Source organism: Bufo bufo, chromosome 6 (genome assembly GCF_905171765.1).
Source record: "Bufo bufo chromosome 6, aBufBuf1.1, whole genome shotgun sequence".
NCBI lineage: Eukaryota > Metazoa > Chordata > Amphibia > Anura > Bufonidae > Bufo > Bufo bufo.
Window position 1 is genome coordinate 398,834,451 of NC_053394.1, and position 19,441 is coordinate 398,853,891.

The window sequence follows — 19,441 nt, forward strand, 5'->3', positions numbered from 1 at the left end:
CGCATGTCCTTCCCCCACCAAGGATTGCAGGGCGCTTCAGTTTGCCTCCTGTTGCTTCCTCCACCTACTCTGCTTCCTCATCCTCTACCAGCTCCTCGTCCGGTCAGCGTAACACCTTCACCACCAACTTCAGCACAGTTAGGGGTAAATTACAGCAGGCAGTTTTAAAACTTATCTGATTGGGGGACAAACCCCACACCGCGCAGGAGCTGTGAACAACAGACCGATGAGTGGTTTGTGCCAGTCAGCCTCAAGCCCAGCCTGGTGGTGTGCGATAATGGTCGAAATCTCATAGCCAGTTTGACGCACATCCCTTGCCTGGCGCATGTGCTGAATTTGGTGGTGCAGAGATTCCTTAAAAATTACCCCGATATGTCAGAGCTGCTGCATAAAGTGCAGGCCGTCTGTGCACGCTTTCGGTGTTCTCACCCTGCTGCTGCTCGTCTGTCAGCGCTGCAGCGTAACTTCGGCCTTCCCGCTCGCCGCCTCATATGCGACGTGCCCACAAGGTGGAACTCCACCTTGCACATGCTGGCCAGACTGTGCGAGCAGCAGCAGGCGATAGTGGAGTTTCAGCTGCAGCACGCACGGGTGAGTCGCTCGGCGGAACAGCACCACTTCACCACCAATGACTGGGCCTCCATGCGAGACCTGTGTTCCTTGTTGCGCTGTTTCGGGTACTCCACCAACATGGCCAGTGCCGTTAACGCCGTTCTCAGCGTTACTATGCCACTTCTATGCCTCCTTGAAAAAAACACTCCTGGTGATGATGGAAGAGGATGTGGCACAGGAAGAGGAGGAGGAAGAGGGATCATTTCGTAGGGTTTCCGGCCAGTCATTCACCAGTGGCTCCGAGGGTCGGTTCCTGCACCCACAAACTCAAGGAACACAATTGTCCTGCCAGGGCAGAGTTCTGGAGGATGAAGAGGTGGAGGATGAGGAGATGGAGGAGGAGGAACCATGTTCACAGCATTGTGGCACCCAGACCAGCTCATGGCCATCACTGGTGCATGGATGGGGGGATACAGAGGACACAGACGATACACCTCCCACAGAGGACAGCTTTTCGTTGTCTCTGGGCAGCCTGGCACACATGAGCGATTACATGCTGCAGTGTCTCTGCAACGACCGCCGAGTTGGCCACATTCTAACTTGTGCTGATTACTGGGTGGCCACGCTGCTGGATCCCCGTTACAAGGACAACGTACCGTCCTTAATTCTGTCACTGGAGCATAATCGTAAGATGCGCGAGTACAAGCGCACGCTGGTAGACGCGCTGCTGGTGGCATTCCCACCTGACAGCGGGGGCACAGTGGAAGCACAAGGCGAAGGCAGAGGACGAGGAAGAGGTCGCTAACGCAGCTGGGGCACCGCCAGCACCTCAGAAGGCAGGGTTAGCATGGCCAAAATGTGGAAAAGCTTTGTCAGCACGCCACAACAACCAGCACCACCAGCTGATATGGAACGTCTTAGCAGGAGGCAGCATTTCACCAACATGGTGGAGCAGTATGTGTGCACATGCCTACACGTACTGAATGACTGGTCTGCCCCCTTCAACTTCTGGGTCTCCAAATTGGGCACATGGCCTGAGCTTGCCCTTTACGCCTTGGAGGTGCTGGCCTGCCCTGCAGCCAGTGTATTATCTGAACATGTGTTTAGCACGGCAGGTGGCGTCATCACAAACAAGCGCAGCCGCCTGTCCACAGCCAATGTGGACAAGCTCACGTTCATTAAAATGAACCAGGCATGGATCCCTCAGGACTTGTGCAGAACAGACATGTATACCGGCCTTAACCAGCCATTGTTATACTGCAGCGCAATTGCTCATGTTTGTATTTTGGATATTTCACACTCTTTTGGAGTGTACCTTAATTTTAAAAATGTAATTAAAACCAAAAACCGGTGTTGGCTATCTCATCCTCCTCCACCCCCGCTTCCACCTACTCCGCTACGTCCACCGCCTCCTCAAACTCCTACTCCATATGGAACTCCACCTCATAAATCCATATTTTTTTTTTTTGTACGTGTTTTATTTTATATCATTTCACTACTTTGAAATTTAGCAATTTTTTGGTGTGAAGTACCACTGCTATACCTAGTAGACCGTTAAAAAAAAAAAAAAAAAAACATTTGTCAGTTACATTTTAGGGTCAAATTCACCAATATTTGGGTGTAATATACCCCTCCTCTACCTAGTTAACAGCTTAATAAATTTCTAAAATTTTTATTTTACATTTTCGGGTGACAAAAAACAATTGTTTTGTGTCATAGACCCCTGCTCTACCAAGTAGACTGGTTAATACATTTCGGTAATTTTTCTGTTACATTCTGGGGTTGACATTATACAATTTTAGACGTGAATAAACCCCTGCTCTGCATAGGTGACAGGGAATAAAATTTCTGAAATGCTTCTTTAATTGATGCGTGCCACCTCCTTTGATTCAATGCTTAAAGTTAAACAAGTTGTTCCACATTTAAGCTTCAATACTTTGTCCCACATTTCCGCTTGACTCTTTTGGCCCACATTTGGGCTTCTGTAATTTGTCCCACATTTGCGCCTCAATAGCTTTTCCCACATTTTTTCTCAATCCCAATTTTTTAAAATAAATGTATCTCCCTTAAATTTGGTCTCTTTTTCTCACGCTCCCTCTCCGGCCTGGAACCCTGATTCCCCGCGACCCGTAATCACCATGGTAGGCGCAGAAAAAAAACATCGAAAGTTGATAGAGCAGACATCAAATTGGATCGTGAACATTACGGGGACGTGCAACATGGTGGGGCAGTAAGTTTGCACACGCCTACACGAACTAACTGACAGGGGTCAGCCCCTGCAACTTCTGGGTCTCCAAATTGGGCACATGGCCTGAGCTTGCCCTTTACGCCTTGGAGGTGCTGGCCTGCCCTGCAGCCGGTGTATTGTCTGAACGTGTGTTAAGCACGACTGGAGCGTTATATTTCCCAATATTTTGGGGTGTACCCTAATTAAAAAAATAAAAATAAAAATAAAATTTTAAACCAAAAAGCAGTGTAGGCTACCTCCTCCACCGCCACTTCCACCTACACCGCCGACATCCACCGTTTCCTCAACCTCCTACTCCATATGGACCTGGTCCTCCTAGATCAAGATTATAATTTTATATTTTTACGTATTTTATGTTATTTTAAGTCATTTCCCTATCCACATTTGTTTACAGAGCACTTGCCATGCTCTTAACCACATTTTGACGACATTTGCAGCCCTCTAGCCCTTTCCATGACATTTTTACAGCCATGTTAGTGCTCAAAAGTTCGGGTCCCCATTGACTTCAATGGGGTTCGGGGTCAAGTTCGGGTCCCGAACTCAAACTTTTTTCCGAAGTTCGGCCGAACCCGTCGAACCCGAACATCCAGGTGTCCGCTCAACTCTACTTCGGAGCATTTCATCCTCCGCGGCCCTCCCTTGCCCTGTGCTGTTTTTCACCGGTCATGGGCTTCTTTGTTTATGTTTTTACACTGCACTGCTAGGCGAAGGCTTCCACCTAGCAGTGTATTCGGTGACATCACCGGCTCTGATGGGCGGGCTTTAATGCTACCCTAGCAGTTTTACAGGCTAGGACAGCGCTAAAGCCGGCCCATTAGCGCCGGTGACGGCAACAGGCTCACTGCTAGACTGAAGCCTCCACTTAGCAGTCCCTATTGAGATCCCGGTACGTCACCGGATCTCCATAAAAAGCTCTTTTCATGCGCGATTTAGTGCAGGGCAAAGGAGAGCATTGGAGCATGAAATGGGATGGCTGTCGAGGTTCAGCTCCAAACCTGGACAGCCCCTTTAAGGCCCCTTTCACACGGGCGAGTATTCCGCACGGATGCGATGCGTGAGGTGAACGCATTGCACCCGCACTGAATACCGACCCATTAATTTCTATGGGGCTGTTCACATGAGCAGTGATTTTCACGCATCACTTGTGCGTTACATGAAAATCACAGCATGCTCTATATTCTGCGTTTTTCACGCAACGCAGGCCCCATAGAAGTGAATGGGGCTGCGTAAAAAAATCGCAAGCATCCGCAAGCAAGTGCGGATGCGGTGCGATTTTCACGCACGGTTGCTAGCAGACGATCGGGATGGAGACCCGATCATTATTATTTTCCCTTATAAGGTTATAATTGGTTATAAGGGAAAATAATAGCATTCTAAATACAGAATGCATAGTAAAACAGCGCTGGAGGGGTTAAAAAAAAAATAATAATAATTTAACTCACCTTAGTCCACTTGATCGTGGCCCAGCATCTCCTTCTGTCTCCTTTGCTGAACAGGACCTGTGGTGAGCATTACAGGGAGTGCAGAATTATTAGGCAAGTTGTATTTTTGAGGATTCATTTTATTATTGAACAACAGCCATGTTCTCAATGAACCCAAAAAACTCATTAATATCAAAGCTGAATATTTTTGGAAGTAGTTTTTAGTTTGTTTTTAGTTTTAGCTATTTTAGGGGGATATCTGTGTGTGCAGGTGACTATTACTGTGCATAATTATTAGGCAACTTAACAAAAAACAAATATATACCCATTTTTTATTATTTATTTTTACCAGTGAAACCAATATAACATCTCAACATTCACAAATATACATTTCTGACATTCAAAAACAAAACAAAAACAAATCAGTGACCAATATAGCCACCTTTCTTTGCAAGGACACTCAAAAGCCTGCCATCCATGGATTCTGTCAGTGTTTTGATCTGTTCACCATCAACATTGCGTGCAGCAGCAACCACAGCCTCCCAGACACTGTTCAGAGAGGTGTACTGTTTTCCCTCCTTGTAAATCTCACATTTGATGATGGACCACAGGTTCTCAATGGGGTTCAGATCAGGTGAACAAGGAGGCCATGTCATTAGATTTTCTTCTTTTATACCCTTTCTTGCCAGCCACGCTGTGGAGTACTTGGACACGTGTGATGGAGCATTGTCCTGCATGAAAATCATGTTTTTCTTGAAGGATGCAGACTTCTTCCTGTACCACTGCTTGAAGAAGGTGTCTTCCAGAAACTGGCAGTAGGACTGGGAGTTGAGCTTGACTCCATCCTCAACCCGAAAAGGCCCCACAAGCTCATCTTTGATGATACCAGCCCAAACCAGTACTCCACCTCCACCTTGCTGGCGTCTGAGTCGGACTGGAGCTCTCTGCCCTTTACCAATCCAGCCACGGGCCCATCCATCTGGCCCATCAAGACTCACTCTCATTTCATCAGTCCATAAAACCTTAGAAAAATCAGTCTTGAGATATTTCTTGGCCCAGTCTTGACGTTTCAGCTTGTGTGTCTTGTTCAGTGGTGGTCGTCTTTCAGCCTTTCTTACCTTGGCCATGTCTCTGAGTATTGCACACCTTGTGCTTTTGGGCACTCCAGTGATGTTGCAGCTCTGAAATATGGCCAAACTGGTGGCAAGTGGCATCTTGGCAGCTGCACGCTTGACTTTTCTCAGTTCATGGGCAGTTATTTTGCGCCTTGGTTTTTCCACATGCTTCTTGCGACCCTGTTGACTATTTTGAATGAAACGCTTGATTGTTCGATGATCACGCTTCAGAAGCTTTGCAATTTTAAGAGTGCTGCATCCCTCTGCAAGATATCTCACTATTTTTTACTTTTCTGAGCTTGTCAAGTCCTTCTTTTGACCCATTTTGCCAAAGGAAAGGAAGTTGCCTAATAATTATGCACACCTAATATTATGCACACCCCTTCTCATTACAGAGATGCACATCACCTAATATGCTTAATTGGTAGTAGGCTTTCGAGCCTATACAGCTTGGAGTAAGACAACATGCATAAAGAGGATGATGTGGTCAAAATACTAATTTGCCTAATAATTCTGCACGCAGTGTAATTACAGGTAAAGGACCTTTGGTGACGTCACTCCGGTCATCACATGATCCATCACATGATCTTTTACCATGGTGATGGATCATGTGATGACCGGAGTGACGTCGCCAAAGGTCCTTTACCTGAAGAGGAGGTGAGGGGGGAGGTTAATGAGGGGAGGTGGCGGGGGGGGGGGGCGGTTGGGTGGAAGGTGAGAGGTAGATGGGTATTGTACTATGCCCTGTCAACCATGCAGGGGGGTGTTTTGGGGGTGGGATTGACTGTCGTTCTCTCTTTTCTCGTGGCTGTGCGTGCCTCTCCGCTGAGAGGGGGGCTACTTCCTTGCACTTCTTATGGTAGGTAACATTTTATGTTGGAATGTGAGAGGGTTGGGAGATAGAGTGAAGAGGTTGGTGGTATTTGATCTTGTGGTCCGTCATTTGCCTGCGATTGTGGCACTACTAGAGACCCATGCAATAGAAGATAGGATTTTTACACTGAAAAGGAAATGGGCTTCTTTTGAGTATCATGCCTGCTATTCTTCTTATGCAAGAGGTGTTAGTGTATATATTCATCGTGGGCTGGATTTCCAACCACTAGATAGTATCATTGATAAAGAAGGGAGATATGTATTTCTTCATGGGTTCTGGAAAGGGCAGGAGGTGATATTGGCCTTCATCTATGTCCCCCCGCCATTTAAACCAACGGTTTTCTCTCATCTAGCCCAATATATAACTTCTAAAAATCAATGTGCCTTATTTGCGGCAGGTGATTTCAATGCAGTACTGGACCCTGAGTTGGATCGGTTTTCCTCTGCATCCGGGCGAGGCCGCAGCGGATCTCCTTTGATCGCTGTGTGCCAGGAGCTGGCGCTGGTGGATATCTGGCGCCACCTCTATGGCAACAAAAAAATCTTCTCTTGCTTTAGCCAGTCATACGGGTCTATGTCCCGTATTGACTTGGCCTTCGCAAGTCGGGATCTGTGCGGCCGCGTCCTGAGGATGAGGTATGAACCGCACGGAATTTCGGATCATTCCCCAGTTCTGATTGCGTTTACGGAGGATTTACCCTCTGGAAGAACTTTTAAATTGAACCCGCATTGGTTTGAGGTGATTGGGGAGCAGTCCCGAGTAGATCAGGATATTCAGGAGTTCTGGGGTTTCAACGTTGGTTCGACACACATACATTTTGTGTGGGACGCGTTGAAGGCCCACATTCGGGGTTTGTACTTTAATAAGATCCATAGATTTAGAAAGGAAGCACGACGAAGGGAGAAAGAACTCACAGACTTAATAAGGAGCCTACGTGCTGCACTGATTGTTTGCCATAGCGAGCAACTTATCACCCGAATAAAGGAGGCTAACTTTCAGCCTAAGACACTTTTATATAAAAAGGCACAACACAAGCTTTTGTTTCAGGGCCAAAATTGTTTTTGCGAGTCTGGTAAAACGGGTAGGTTTTTGGCTCGGTTGGTGGCCAATCAGAGAGAGTACACTTCTATAAAAGAGATTAGGAATTCACAGGGAATTGGAGTGAGATCAGCAGAGGAGATTAGAGAGGAATTTGTGAAATATTACTCTACTCTATATAAATCTGAGTCTGTGGTTAGTCGTTCTGACATTGATTATCTTCTTCAACAACTATCGCTCTCCCAGCTATCTATTGAAGCCAGTAAAATGTTGGATTCCCCCATTCTTTTGGAGGAACTTCAGGAGATTCTCCCGGCCCTAAAGTATAGTTCATCTCCCGGTTTAGATGGCCTGCCATTTGAAATCTATAGGTATCATGCAAAATCACTTTTGCCTATCCTTCTTCGGGTTTTAATGAATCCTGTGAATTTGGTTCTTTACCCCCTTCATTTAGGGAAGCCGTGATTGTTATGGTCTTGAAGAAGGATAAGGACCCATGCGATGTGGGGTCATATAGACCTATATCGCTCCTAAACACCGACTACAAGTTTTTCGCAAAAATCCTTGCTACTCGCTTGAAGAGGGTTATAGCCAGTCTGGTGCATCCCGACCAGACGGGCTTTATCCCGGGTCGACAAATTCATACAAGTATATATAGGGTATATTTGAATTTGTCTGTAGGAGGCAGTGCGGACCACTCCGTCCTGTCATTAGATGCCGCAAAGGCGTTTGACAGGATGGAGTGGTCTTTTCTTTGGGGTACAATGTCTGGTTTTGGGAAACCCTTCTTGGAAATGACTCAAATGTTATACGAACAGCCGGTTGCATACATTAAGATTAATGGTATCGGTTCCTCTCCTGTTATGATGCGGAGAGGGATGAGACAGGGCTGCCCCCTGTCTCCTCTCCTCTTCGCGCTTTTTATTGAACCGCTGGCTTGTCGGATCCGTCTTGATAAATCTATAGAGGGCTTTGGGCTCGCGGGAGTGAGCGACAAAATAAGTCTATACGCAGACGACGTGATTCTGTTTTTGGATCAGGGTTATAAAATCCTCCCACATGTTATAGAGGTAATAGAACAGTATGGTAAATTATCAGGGTATATGATTAATTGGATAAAGTCATCGCTCCTCCCGCTGAGCCGGAAAGCTCTAGATGTAGGGACGCGAGTTCGAGTTTTGGCCCCTGATGATACCTTGGATTATTTGGGGGTTAAGATTAGGATTCCAATAAGTAGGTTCTATGAGCTTAATCTGGCCCCAGTTTTAGATAAAGTTAGGACCAAGGTTGGCGCTTGGCGCAAATTGAATCTGGCACAGATAGATCGAATCGCATTGATTAGAATGATTATTTTGCCTATGGTTCTGTTCCCAATCTGTGCCTCTCCTATTTGGATTGATGACATCTTCTTCCATAGATTGGAGACCTCTATTAATGACCTAATTTGGGGCAGAAAGAGGGTGCGTATAAAGCAGAGATATTTATGCTTGTCGGAGGTGGATGGTGGGCTTTCATTTCCCTTTTTTCAGGGCTACTATTTATGTGCACAGATTCAACGGTGTTGTAATGGGAAAGAGAACCTACTTATACGTTTTCTGAATAAAGTTATTAATAAGCCAATAGATAATATTTTTGCATGTTTGGAAACAGGGATTATGGGAATGAGGAAGTCGTTGTTGATCCCTTATTCACTACAGAGGGTGTGGAATAGGTTAAAAGAAATACTTAAAGTTCCCGGCCCGCTTGTTTTTACCCCTTTGTGGAGGAACGAGGGGCTAGAGGAATTTTGTAAAATTACTGAATTTGGTTATTGGACACGTAAAGGCATCAGTCGGGTGTCTCACTTATTTTATTTAGGTCATTTTAAGTCATTTTCAGAATTTGGTTTAACCGATAGTTCATCACTAGACTTATTTATGTATGCACGTTTGAAACATATATTTGAAGCCTCTAGGAACAGGGGCCGTATTTTTCCACAAGAGAATATTTTCTTTGATTACTGTGATGCCCAGAGGGACGTGAAGGTGAAGCTATCTAGCTTATATGCTAAATTTCGTAGAGCACTGGCAACTGTAACGCCTTTTAAAAGCCCAAGTAGATGGGAGCAAGAGCTGAATTGCTCCCCTCTACAGTGGCTCACTATCTATAGGAACGTGAGAAGGGCGACAGTTTCCAGTGCTCATAGATTAATCCAATTTAAGATTCTCCATAGACTGTATTATACCCCTAAAACCCAGGGAAAATTTCCCCAGAATAGGGATCGGGTTTGTTGTTGTCCTAAATGCGGATATGTGAATGCGAATTATGTCCATTTGCTTTGGAGCTGCAGCAAAGTCAGGAAATTCTGGGATGAGGTTTTTCTTGCCTTACAAAAGGAATCCTCAATGAATTATAACCCGGGGATCTTGATAGTAATCTTTGGTGATTTTGGCTCAGAAACAGAAGTTCCCTCGTATGTCAGACGGATCTGGATGAGAGGATTGATGGTAGCAAAGGTCATACTGGTCAGGTGTTGGGGCGCTGCTGCCTCGCCCTCGTCAAGGGAGTGGGCTTTATACTTTCAGCAAATTAAAATATATGAAGAGATTGAAAGGAATCGGAGAGATACACGCAGAGCCAAGCAGAAATAACCTATTGGGGTTTCGTGCCTTTTTTTTTTTGACTGAACTGAGGGGAACGACAGCCATTGGGGGGGGGGGGGGGGGGGGGTTGTTATGGGAATGTTTATGTTTTTCTATGCTATGTACATGGTCGTGAGATGTGATATATTTATATATACTATACACTAAAGTGATTATTAATTGGCTATGTATTAATTTTATGTTTCTTATTTAAAATAAAAATAAAGATAAAAAAAAAAAAAAAGGTCCTTTACCTGTAATTAATGCTCACCACAGGTCCTGTTCAGCAAAGGAGACAGAAGGAGATGCCGGGCTACGCGATCAAGTGGACTAAGGTGAGTTAAATTATAATAATTTTTTTTTAACCCCTCCAGCGCTAGTTTACTATGCAGTCTGTATTCAGAATGCTATTATTTTCCCTTATAACTATGTTATAAGGGGAAATAATACAATCTACAGTACACCGATCCCAAGTCCGAACTTCTATGAAGAAGTTCGGGTTTGGGTACCAAACACGCACGATTTTTCTCACGCGAGTGCAAAACGCATTACAATGTTTTGCACTCGCGTGGAAAAATCGCGGGTGTTCCCGCAACGCACCCGCACATTTTCCCGCAACGCCCGTGTGAACCCAGCCTAAGAGGTCCGGCGTCTGTGCCAAAAATTTATACCACACGTTTCAAAAAACAAATATAGATTCTTTTCTCAGGGATCTATGACATGTGATCACTGCCTGTGCATACTTTTGATTGTAGGGGTAAAGCAGACTTCTTTGAGGCAGCCATTTTAGCAGAGTCCCAATATAATACTAATTAAATAAAAAAGTTATGTTATAAACATGAATTCACTGGTTGAGATAAATGTTCATTATCTACCCTATGATGTTATTGTCACGATCAGTGGGTGTGGACCACTGTGCCACATGACCAACTTCCAAAGCTCCTAAAGGGCGTTGTCTAAATGAACCTCTCGTTCTTCACAGTACCCCAATTGGTAGGGATAGTCACGGCTTTTGTTTTGTGCGCCATGACACTTTTGCCACGCATGTTGTTCCCTGCGGCAATGAGTTGTTGTTGTAGCATGTGGGGGAAGTGTCACAGCATGTGGGGGAAGTGTCACGGCCTATGTTGTGTGCGCCGTGACACGTTTGCCACGCATGCTGTTGCCTGCGGCAACATGTGTTGCGCTTTCCCTTTAAGGCTTTTCCTTCCTTCCTGGTGTGCTCGGGGTTAAGGTGTGTGCTTGGGTGAGGTCACTTGTCTCTTTATATTTTGTTGCTGTGAGACTGAGATCAGTTGGATGTCTGCCTTTATTGGCGTAGGACCTTATGCCTAGCTCTTTGTCATCTGAGGACCATCCTAGTTCTCATCAATGTCATCCTGGTGTCTCCTTCCCTTCCTATCCTTATTTGTTTGGAGTGGGTTATGTTCAGGGTGTTTGTATGTCTAGTTTGGTGTTATATGTCTGGTGGGGTTTGGTAAATCAGCAAGGAAAGGAGTGTCCCACGGCGCAAAAACCACCCGATGGTTCAATTGGGATCCAGGGTTCTTTACTGAGCAAGCAGTACAACGCGTTTCAGGGATATACCCCTTCTTCAGGTACAAATGACTTTTTCTTGTATTGTCTTGTTTTATCCTCTTGATTCGTTGATGATCCAGCTGCTGTAGTAAACACAAGTCTCCGTGGTCAATTGACAACCAAATGCACTAATGAGCAGTCTGACATCCTTTAATGTTACAAATACTTATAGGGGTAGAACAGACCGGGGCTGGAATAGGTAGATTGTTATCCTTTTACTAGCAGAAGGACCCGGCTTCGCTCGGGTATATTTCCTCTAATGTTTCTGTGTCATTTAAAGATATCCACAGTATCCCCCATAACTGTGACCTCTACAGTACACTGCCCCCTTAACAGTGAACTCCACTACCCCTCACTCCTTAACACTGATCCCCCCCACAGTGCCCCCCCTCCTTACAATGGGACGTCTACAGCAGCTTGTCACCTTAACTTTGAGCTTCACAGCAGCCCACCCCTTTAACAGTGAGTTTCACAGCACCTCACTCCCTTGACATTGACCTTCTAAGGGGCACGCCCCCTTAACAGTGATGTATACAGCACCCCCGCTCCTTTAACAGTGACCTCCACAGTGCCCGCCCCTTTAAAAGTGACCTCCACACTGCCAGCTCCTTTAACAGTGACTTTCATAGTGCCCATCCCTTTAACATTAACCTCCACAGTGCCCGCCCCTTTAACAGTGACCTCCACAGGGCCCTGCCCCTTTAAGGCTAGAGCTACACAACAACATGTGTTGTGCGAAATTTTGTCTCAACAATTTTTACAGTGATAGGCTATGGTGTCACACTGCAACATGTTGCGACTGCGACACAACAGTCGCAAAAAAATCCATCCAAGATGGATGCATGTAGCAGTGTAGTTGTGCCCTGTGTCGTGCGACTTGGGTTGGCTGGGTTGTTATGGAAACCTGGAGTAAAGCTGTGTATGTGGAGAGTAAGGGCCTGCGAGCTTCTATTGGCCGATAAGGGTTATGTGACCGACAAGGGATGTGTATACCAAGTTTCGTTGAAATCGATGGTTGCGTTTTTGAGTGATCGTGGAACATACATACACATATATACATACGTTTTTTATATACAGTACAGACCAAAAGTTTGGACACACCTTCTCATTCAAAGAGTTTTCTTTATTTTCATGACTATGAAGGCATCAAAACTATGAATTAACACATGTGGAATTATATATACAGAGTGGGCCATTTATATGGATACACCTTAATAAAATGGGAATGGTTGGTGATATACTAATGTGCCACAAACAGGAAGTTAATATGTGAGGGGGGAAACTTTTCAAGATGGGTGGTGACCATGGCGGCCATTTTGAAGTCGGCCATTTTAAATCCCACTTTTGTTTTTTCAATAGGAAGAGGGTCATGTGACACATCAAACTTATTGGGAATTTCACAAGAAAAACAATGGTGTGCTTGGTTTTAACGTAACTTTATTCTTTCATGAGTTATTTACAAGTTTCTGACCACTTACAAAATGTGTTCAATGTGCTGCCCATTGTGTTGGATTGTCAATGCAACCCTCTTCTCCCACTCTTCACACACTGATAGCAACACCGCAGGAGAAATGCTAGCACAGGCTTCCAGTATCCGTAGTTTCAGGTGCTGCACATCTCGTATCTTCACAGCATAGACGATTGCCTTCAGATGATACGAGATGTGCAGCACCTGAAACTACGGATACTGGAAGCCTGTGCTAGCATTTCTCCTGCGGTGTTGCTATCAGTGTGTGAAGAGTGGGAGAAAAGGGTTGCATTGACAATCCAACACAACGGGCAGCACATTATACACATTTTGTAAGTGGTCAGAAACTTGTAAATAACTCATGAAAGAATAAAGTTACGTTAAAACCAAGCACATTATTGTTTTTCTTGTGAAATTCCCAATAAGTTTGATGTGTCAAATGACCCTCTTCCTATTGAAAAAACAAAAGTTAGATTCAAAATGTCTGACTTCAAAATGGCCGCCATGGTCACCACCCATCTTGAAAAGTTTCCCCCCTCACATATACTAATGTGCCACAAACAGGAAGTTAATATCACCAACCATTCCCATTTTATTAAGGTGTATCCATATAAATGGCCCACCCTGTATAACAAACAAGTGTGAAACAACTGAAAATATGTCATATTCTAGGTTCTTCAAAGTAGCCACCTTTTGCTTTGATTACTGCTTTCCACACTCTTGGCATTCTCTTGATGAGCTTCAAGAGGTAGTCCCCTGAAATGGTCTTCCAACAGTCTTGAAGGAGTTCCCAGAGATGCTTAGCACTTGTTGGCCCTTTTGCATTCACTCTGCGGTCCAGCTTACCCCAAACCATCTCAATTGGGTTCAGGTCCGGTGACTGGGGAGGCCAGGTCATCTGGCGCAGCACCCCACCACTCTCCTTCATGGTCAAATAGCCCTTACTTTCAAAGTTTTCCCAATTTTTCGGCTGACTGACTGACCTTCATTTCTTAAAGTAATGATGGCCACTCGTTTTTCTTTACTTAGCTGCATTTTTCTTGCCATAATACGAATTCTAACAGTCTATTCAGTAGAACTATCAGCTGTGTATCCACCTGACTTCTCCTCAACGCCACTGATGGTCCCAACCCCATTTATAAGGCAAGAAATCTCACTTATTAAACCTGACAGGGCACACCTGTGAAGTGAAAACCATTTCAGTGGACTACCTCTTGAAGCTCATCAAGAGAATGCCAAAAGTGTGCAAAGCAGTAATCAAAGCAAAAGGTGGCTACTTTGAAGAACCTAGAATAGGACATATTTTCAGTTGTTTCACACTTGTTTGTTATGTATATAATTCCACATGTGTTAATTCATAGTTTTGATGCCTTCAGTGTGAATCTACAATTTTCATAGTCATGAAAATAAAGAAAACTCTTTGAATGAGAAGGTGTGTCCAAACTTTTGGTCTGTACTGTCTATCAGGCCCTGGATTTGTACTTCACCAGGTATGGTTGAAAGATACACTACTCCCATAGATTTACGATGTGTCACTCAGACTTACTGTTACCAGTGGTGGCGCCTCTCTCTATCACTACCCCTGTGCTGTCCTCATGCTCAGTGGAAAGCCTGCAGACATCCTTTCTGTCATTCCACTTGACTGCAAGTAACTGGCCATTTACAAGTGTAATTGTCACCCCTTTTTCCACATGTCTGGACACCAGCTCTTGTGGGAATCCATCTCTATTTATTTGGACTTTCCCAAAGGCCCTTATATTTGCAGTTTTATAGAAATGGGGGGGCCACCCATACCGATCACAGGCAGGGTGGTGACTTTAGGAAACTTTATTTATTTTTATTTTTTTATTTCCTCTCACCATTTTTCTTTAGAGAAAATTTCTGTATACAAGAAAACTTACTTTCACTTTTAAATGGATCTGTCAGTTGATTGGTATTCATTCAATACAGGAGACCATATGTGTTTGGGGACCTTTACAGTGGCCCTGATCATTGCTCCAAACCCTTAGCTATCCTTGGTAGGTGATATTTTACCTCCCTGTAAAAAATGAGTATGTTTTGGAATAAAGCCAGTTAGTGACCACCATAAAAACACGTAAGGGCGGTCACTAATAAGCTAAGCATGAAGAGGTCATCTCTTATTTGTGAGTTTTTTTATGTGTAACCAGGGCTGATGTCTGCTTAAAACATTTTCCACATTCTGAACATGAAAATGGCTTTTCTCCTGTGTGAATTGTCTGATGTACAAGAAGATCTGATTTCTGTTTAAAACATTTTCCACATTCTGAACATGAAATTGGCTTCTCTCCTGTGTGAATTCTCTTATGTCTAAGAAGATTTGATGTCTGCTTAAAACATTTTCCACATTCTGAACATGAAAATGGCTTCACTCCTGTGTGAATTCTCTGATGTTTAACAAAAGCCGATTGGTGGTTAAAACATTTCCCACATTCTGAACATGAAAATGGCTTCTCTCCTGTGTGAATTCTCTGATGTACAAGAAGATCTGATTTCTGGTTAAAACATTTTCCACATTCTGAACATGTAAATGGCTTCTCCCCTGTGTGAATTCTCCAATGTGTAACAAAAGCCAATTTACGGCTAAAACTTTTTCCGCATTCGGAACATGAAAATGGCTTCTCTCCTGTGTGATTTCTCTCATGTCTAAGAAGATTTGATGTCTGCTTAAAACATTTTCCACATTCTGAACATGAAAATGGCTTCTCTCCTGTGTGAATTCTCTTATGTCTAAGAAGATTTGATGTCTGCTTAAAACATTTTCCACATTCTGAACATGAAAATGGCTTCTCTCCTGTGTGAATTCTCTGATGTGTAACAAAAGCCGATTTCTGCTTAAAACATTTCCCACATTCGGAACATGAAAATGGCTTCACTCCTGTGTGAATTCTCTGATGTATAACAAAAGCCGATTTGTGGTTAAAACATTTCCCACATTCTGAACATGAAAATGGCTTCTCTCCTGTGTGAATTCTCTGATGTACAAGAAGATCTGATTTCTGTTTACAACTTTTTCCACATTCTGAACATGAAAATGGCTTCTCTCCTGTGTGAATTCTCTGATGTATAACAAAAGCCGATTTCTGCTTAAAACATTTCCCGCATTCTGAACATGAAAATGTTACGTGAGCTGCTTGATGTTTAACACCTCTTCTGTGACTTTTATTGTGTGCTGCAGCCTGTGATGAATCAGAAGATTGGACCTGTTTGAAAGGATCAAGTGATATATTTTTGCTGTGAATGGATGAAGATATATCTTGGATATTGGTATGTTCTTCGTATGTATCTTGTGTGATACCATGATCAGATACTTCAAAATCTGAAGATATAAGATGTTTCTCTAAGTTCCTGGTACAGTCATCTGCCAAGAAAAAAAACAAAAAACTGTGCTATTCAGGGAGCTCACCGGAATATAGCTCAGCCTGCTATACCACCTAGCTGATATAATGAAAATATTCAATTATTGGCTGGCTTCATACCAAAAAAAGACAACATATATATAAAAAAAATGTATTCCATTTTTTCCTATTGTCTAAAATGTCACAATTTATCCTCTATTTCATACAAAACCTTAAACCTTCACACATAAAATAAATATGGCCAATAAAATAAATTACTCATATAGTACTTGAATTGAGATAATGTACAATCACAGTCCCTCTCTTAGTTCCTTGTGCGGAGCTCACGCACTATTTGGAACGCTGTTGTATTCTACAGCAAAATTATGAATATTTACAAGATATCCTGTTGTTATTTTCTTGTAATAAGCTAAATGTCTAGCGGTAGTCTTATTGTTGCCACTTTTTTAATATATTCATCTCTTCGCAAGATAGTTCAATGCTTACGGTAGTATAATCATTCAGTGTAACAGTCAGCATTTAGGTTAGATGTAGTATGATGCTTTTCCGCTTACCAGACTCCCGACATTCGGTTTAATATGGCTAGAAGCAAGATACATATGTGTTTGTTTCCTTATACAGTTGCGATTCTCTTGTGCTGCTAATTCCCACAGTTATCCTGCGCGCTAGTGTCGGCACTTACTTAACTGAGCATGTGGGTTGAGAATCCCAAGACGCTGACTTAATTTAAAGCTTTGAAGCGCCGCTTGTATTTCATGGTTATGAGATTCTTCCTATTAACACAAATTCAATATATCGGTATGTTCATCAGACACATTTCGAAACCTTACTGGTTTCTTCCTCAGTGGTCAAACAGTCTTATGAAAAACGAGGGACAAAGTCAATCCTTATATTGTGTTGCTTGATCTATAGAACACCTGTATCGGATTAGATCGGGCTAATATACTTATAGAAAACCTGGACCGGAGTGTGCATTCACAACCATCTTTCATGTACTGTCAGATGATAAGATATATGTATTCAAAATATATTGGGTTGCTTTTCTCCAATACTCCGATGAAATTATGTTCTTGCTTTTATGCCACTATTACACCACGATTTCTCTTTATATAATGATTAGTGATGAGCGAGCATGCTTGGCCGAATACCTGTTCGGCTCGAGCATCACTATGCTCGGCACATGGCGGTACTCGGCCGAGTACCACATGTGCTCGAGCGGCATGCTCGAGTCTCCTCCCTGCACGTTTCACGGCTGCTAAGCTGCCAATAAACGTGCAGGCAAGTATTGCCATTACTGTAATGCCAGTAGCCATGTTGGCTGCTAGCATTACAGTGATTGGCTGGCCGGAACGCGTCATCGGGTGCTATATAGCACTCGATGATGCAGGTTCGGCTTATTGCGAGTCAGAGAGAGGGATAGATAGTGTAGGGAGATTGTGATCGCAATATATTCCACTGAATAACATTTCAAAGACCCAAAGTCCTTTTAAGGACTATTGTGTGTGGTGGCAGCAATTTCATTGTGCAAAGTTGTACTAAAAAATTTTTTTCTACTTTGAAAAATAGAGATTCTTTTGCTATATAGAAAGTGTTTGCAGTGACTTGTGACACCTGTGCAGCAATACCTTCTGTGCGTCAGGGGCAGAAATAGGAAGAATATTCGTGAAAACTAAAAAAACTTTTTCCCATAATCCACATTTTTGCTGTCAACGCTGTAATCCGTGAATTGTGTGATCTGCACTTCAATGCCTTGTGTGGTTGTCAGGCCCAGATATATTGAAAAATATAAATATAAACTACATCAGAAAACAGTGTCTGTACCGCAGATTCCAATAATCTGGGCCTAAAATAGTGTCCATATTCTGTGGTGTTCTGTGACATATATTGTCCTGCTTCCAAAAACTGTTTCTTTAGGGAAAATTCCAATAATCTACGCCTAATATATAGTGTCCATAATCTGTGTGTTTCTGTGACATATACTGTCCTGCATCAGAAAACTGTGTCTTTAGCGGACTGTAAAACAATCTGCGCCACATCTAGTGACAAAATCATTAATAATAAGGCGGCGAGCACTAAGGCTCAGTTCACACCTGAGCGTTCTGAAAGGAGCGCTCTGTATGCGCGATTGTACGGGCGTTTACAAGCGCGCATACAGAGACAAGTGTACACACAGTGTCGCGCGTTCCCGAAAGTCTATGTACGGGAACGCGCGACAAGCGCCCAAAAAAATGCTCCTGTACTTGTGTGAGCGTCGGGCGTTTTACAGCGCGATCGTACGCGCTGTAAAACGCCCATGTGAGAACCATTCCCATAGGGAAGCATTGGTTTCTCCTTGTTGAGCGTTTTACAGCGCGTAGGAACGCGCTGTAAAACGCTCAGGTGTGAACTGAGCCTAAGGGACGGGGAAGTGGGCGTGATATGCGTGATCATCAGCAATGAAACTGTGCCTGCTGCCAGTGCACCAGAAAAAACAAACAAAAAAAAAAAAAAAAAAACAACATCCACTGTACCCAGTTTCATGTCCAACTTAGCTGGGCGGCGCAGGACAACACTGTCCAAGTCGGACGAGTGCGAACAGTTGGTCGGTTGGAAGATAATGCTTCCAGTCGGGTAAGCACCACCCTCTCTTCCACCAAGTCCAGTCTCTGTAGCCAAGGTCAACTGAATCCTCTCTCTGATCATCCTTCCTCCCAGCATGGAGAGGCTTGCCAAACGAGTGATCCCACACTCAGATATTCCGAGGAGCTCTTTCCAGTGCCACTATTACATTTGGCCCTCGCGTCCAGCACGCTTGAAGAGGGACCTGAGATATTGTGCCCTGATTCCCAACCTCTTGAGACTTCACAGTCTCAAGAAGATGACGGTGGTGAACGGCAATCATTCGTTCACGAGGTAGAGGATGATGAGACACAGTTGTCAATCACTGAGGTTGTGGTTATGTCAAGTCAGGAGGATAAGCAGAGTGAGGAAGTGGAAGAGGAGGTGGTTGACGATAAGGTCACTGACCCAACATGGGAAGGTGAAAAGCCGAGCGAGGACAGCAGTACAGAGCGGGAGGGATCCGCAGCACCACAACAGGCTGGAAGAGGCAGGGGGTTGCAAAAGGGAGAAGTCGGCCCACACCAAACAGGCCGGCAACCGTTACACCA

The 19,441-nt window shown here is 43.9% G+C and overlaps 2 protein-coding genes across 2 annotated transcripts in view; both read right to left on the reverse strand.

Annotated features, from left to right (window-relative positions):
• Positions 1-19,441, reverse strand: part of LOC121004472 (oocyte zinc finger protein XlCOF22-like) — a 1,539,666-nt gene that overhangs the window by 787,702 nt on the left and 732,523 nt on the right. The window lies entirely within an intron of this gene.
• The window catches only part of LOC121004268 (zinc finger protein OZF-like), a 40,622-nt gene continuing 35,919 nt past the window's right edge, over positions 14,739-19,441 (reverse strand). The window contains exon 2 of the mRNA XM_040436433.1: positions 14,739-16,294. Coding sequence (XP_040292367.1) covers positions 15,054-16,294 — 1,241 coding nt within the window. The 3' untranslated portion in view covers positions 14,739-15,053. The remainder of the gene's footprint in view (positions 16,295-19,441) is intronic.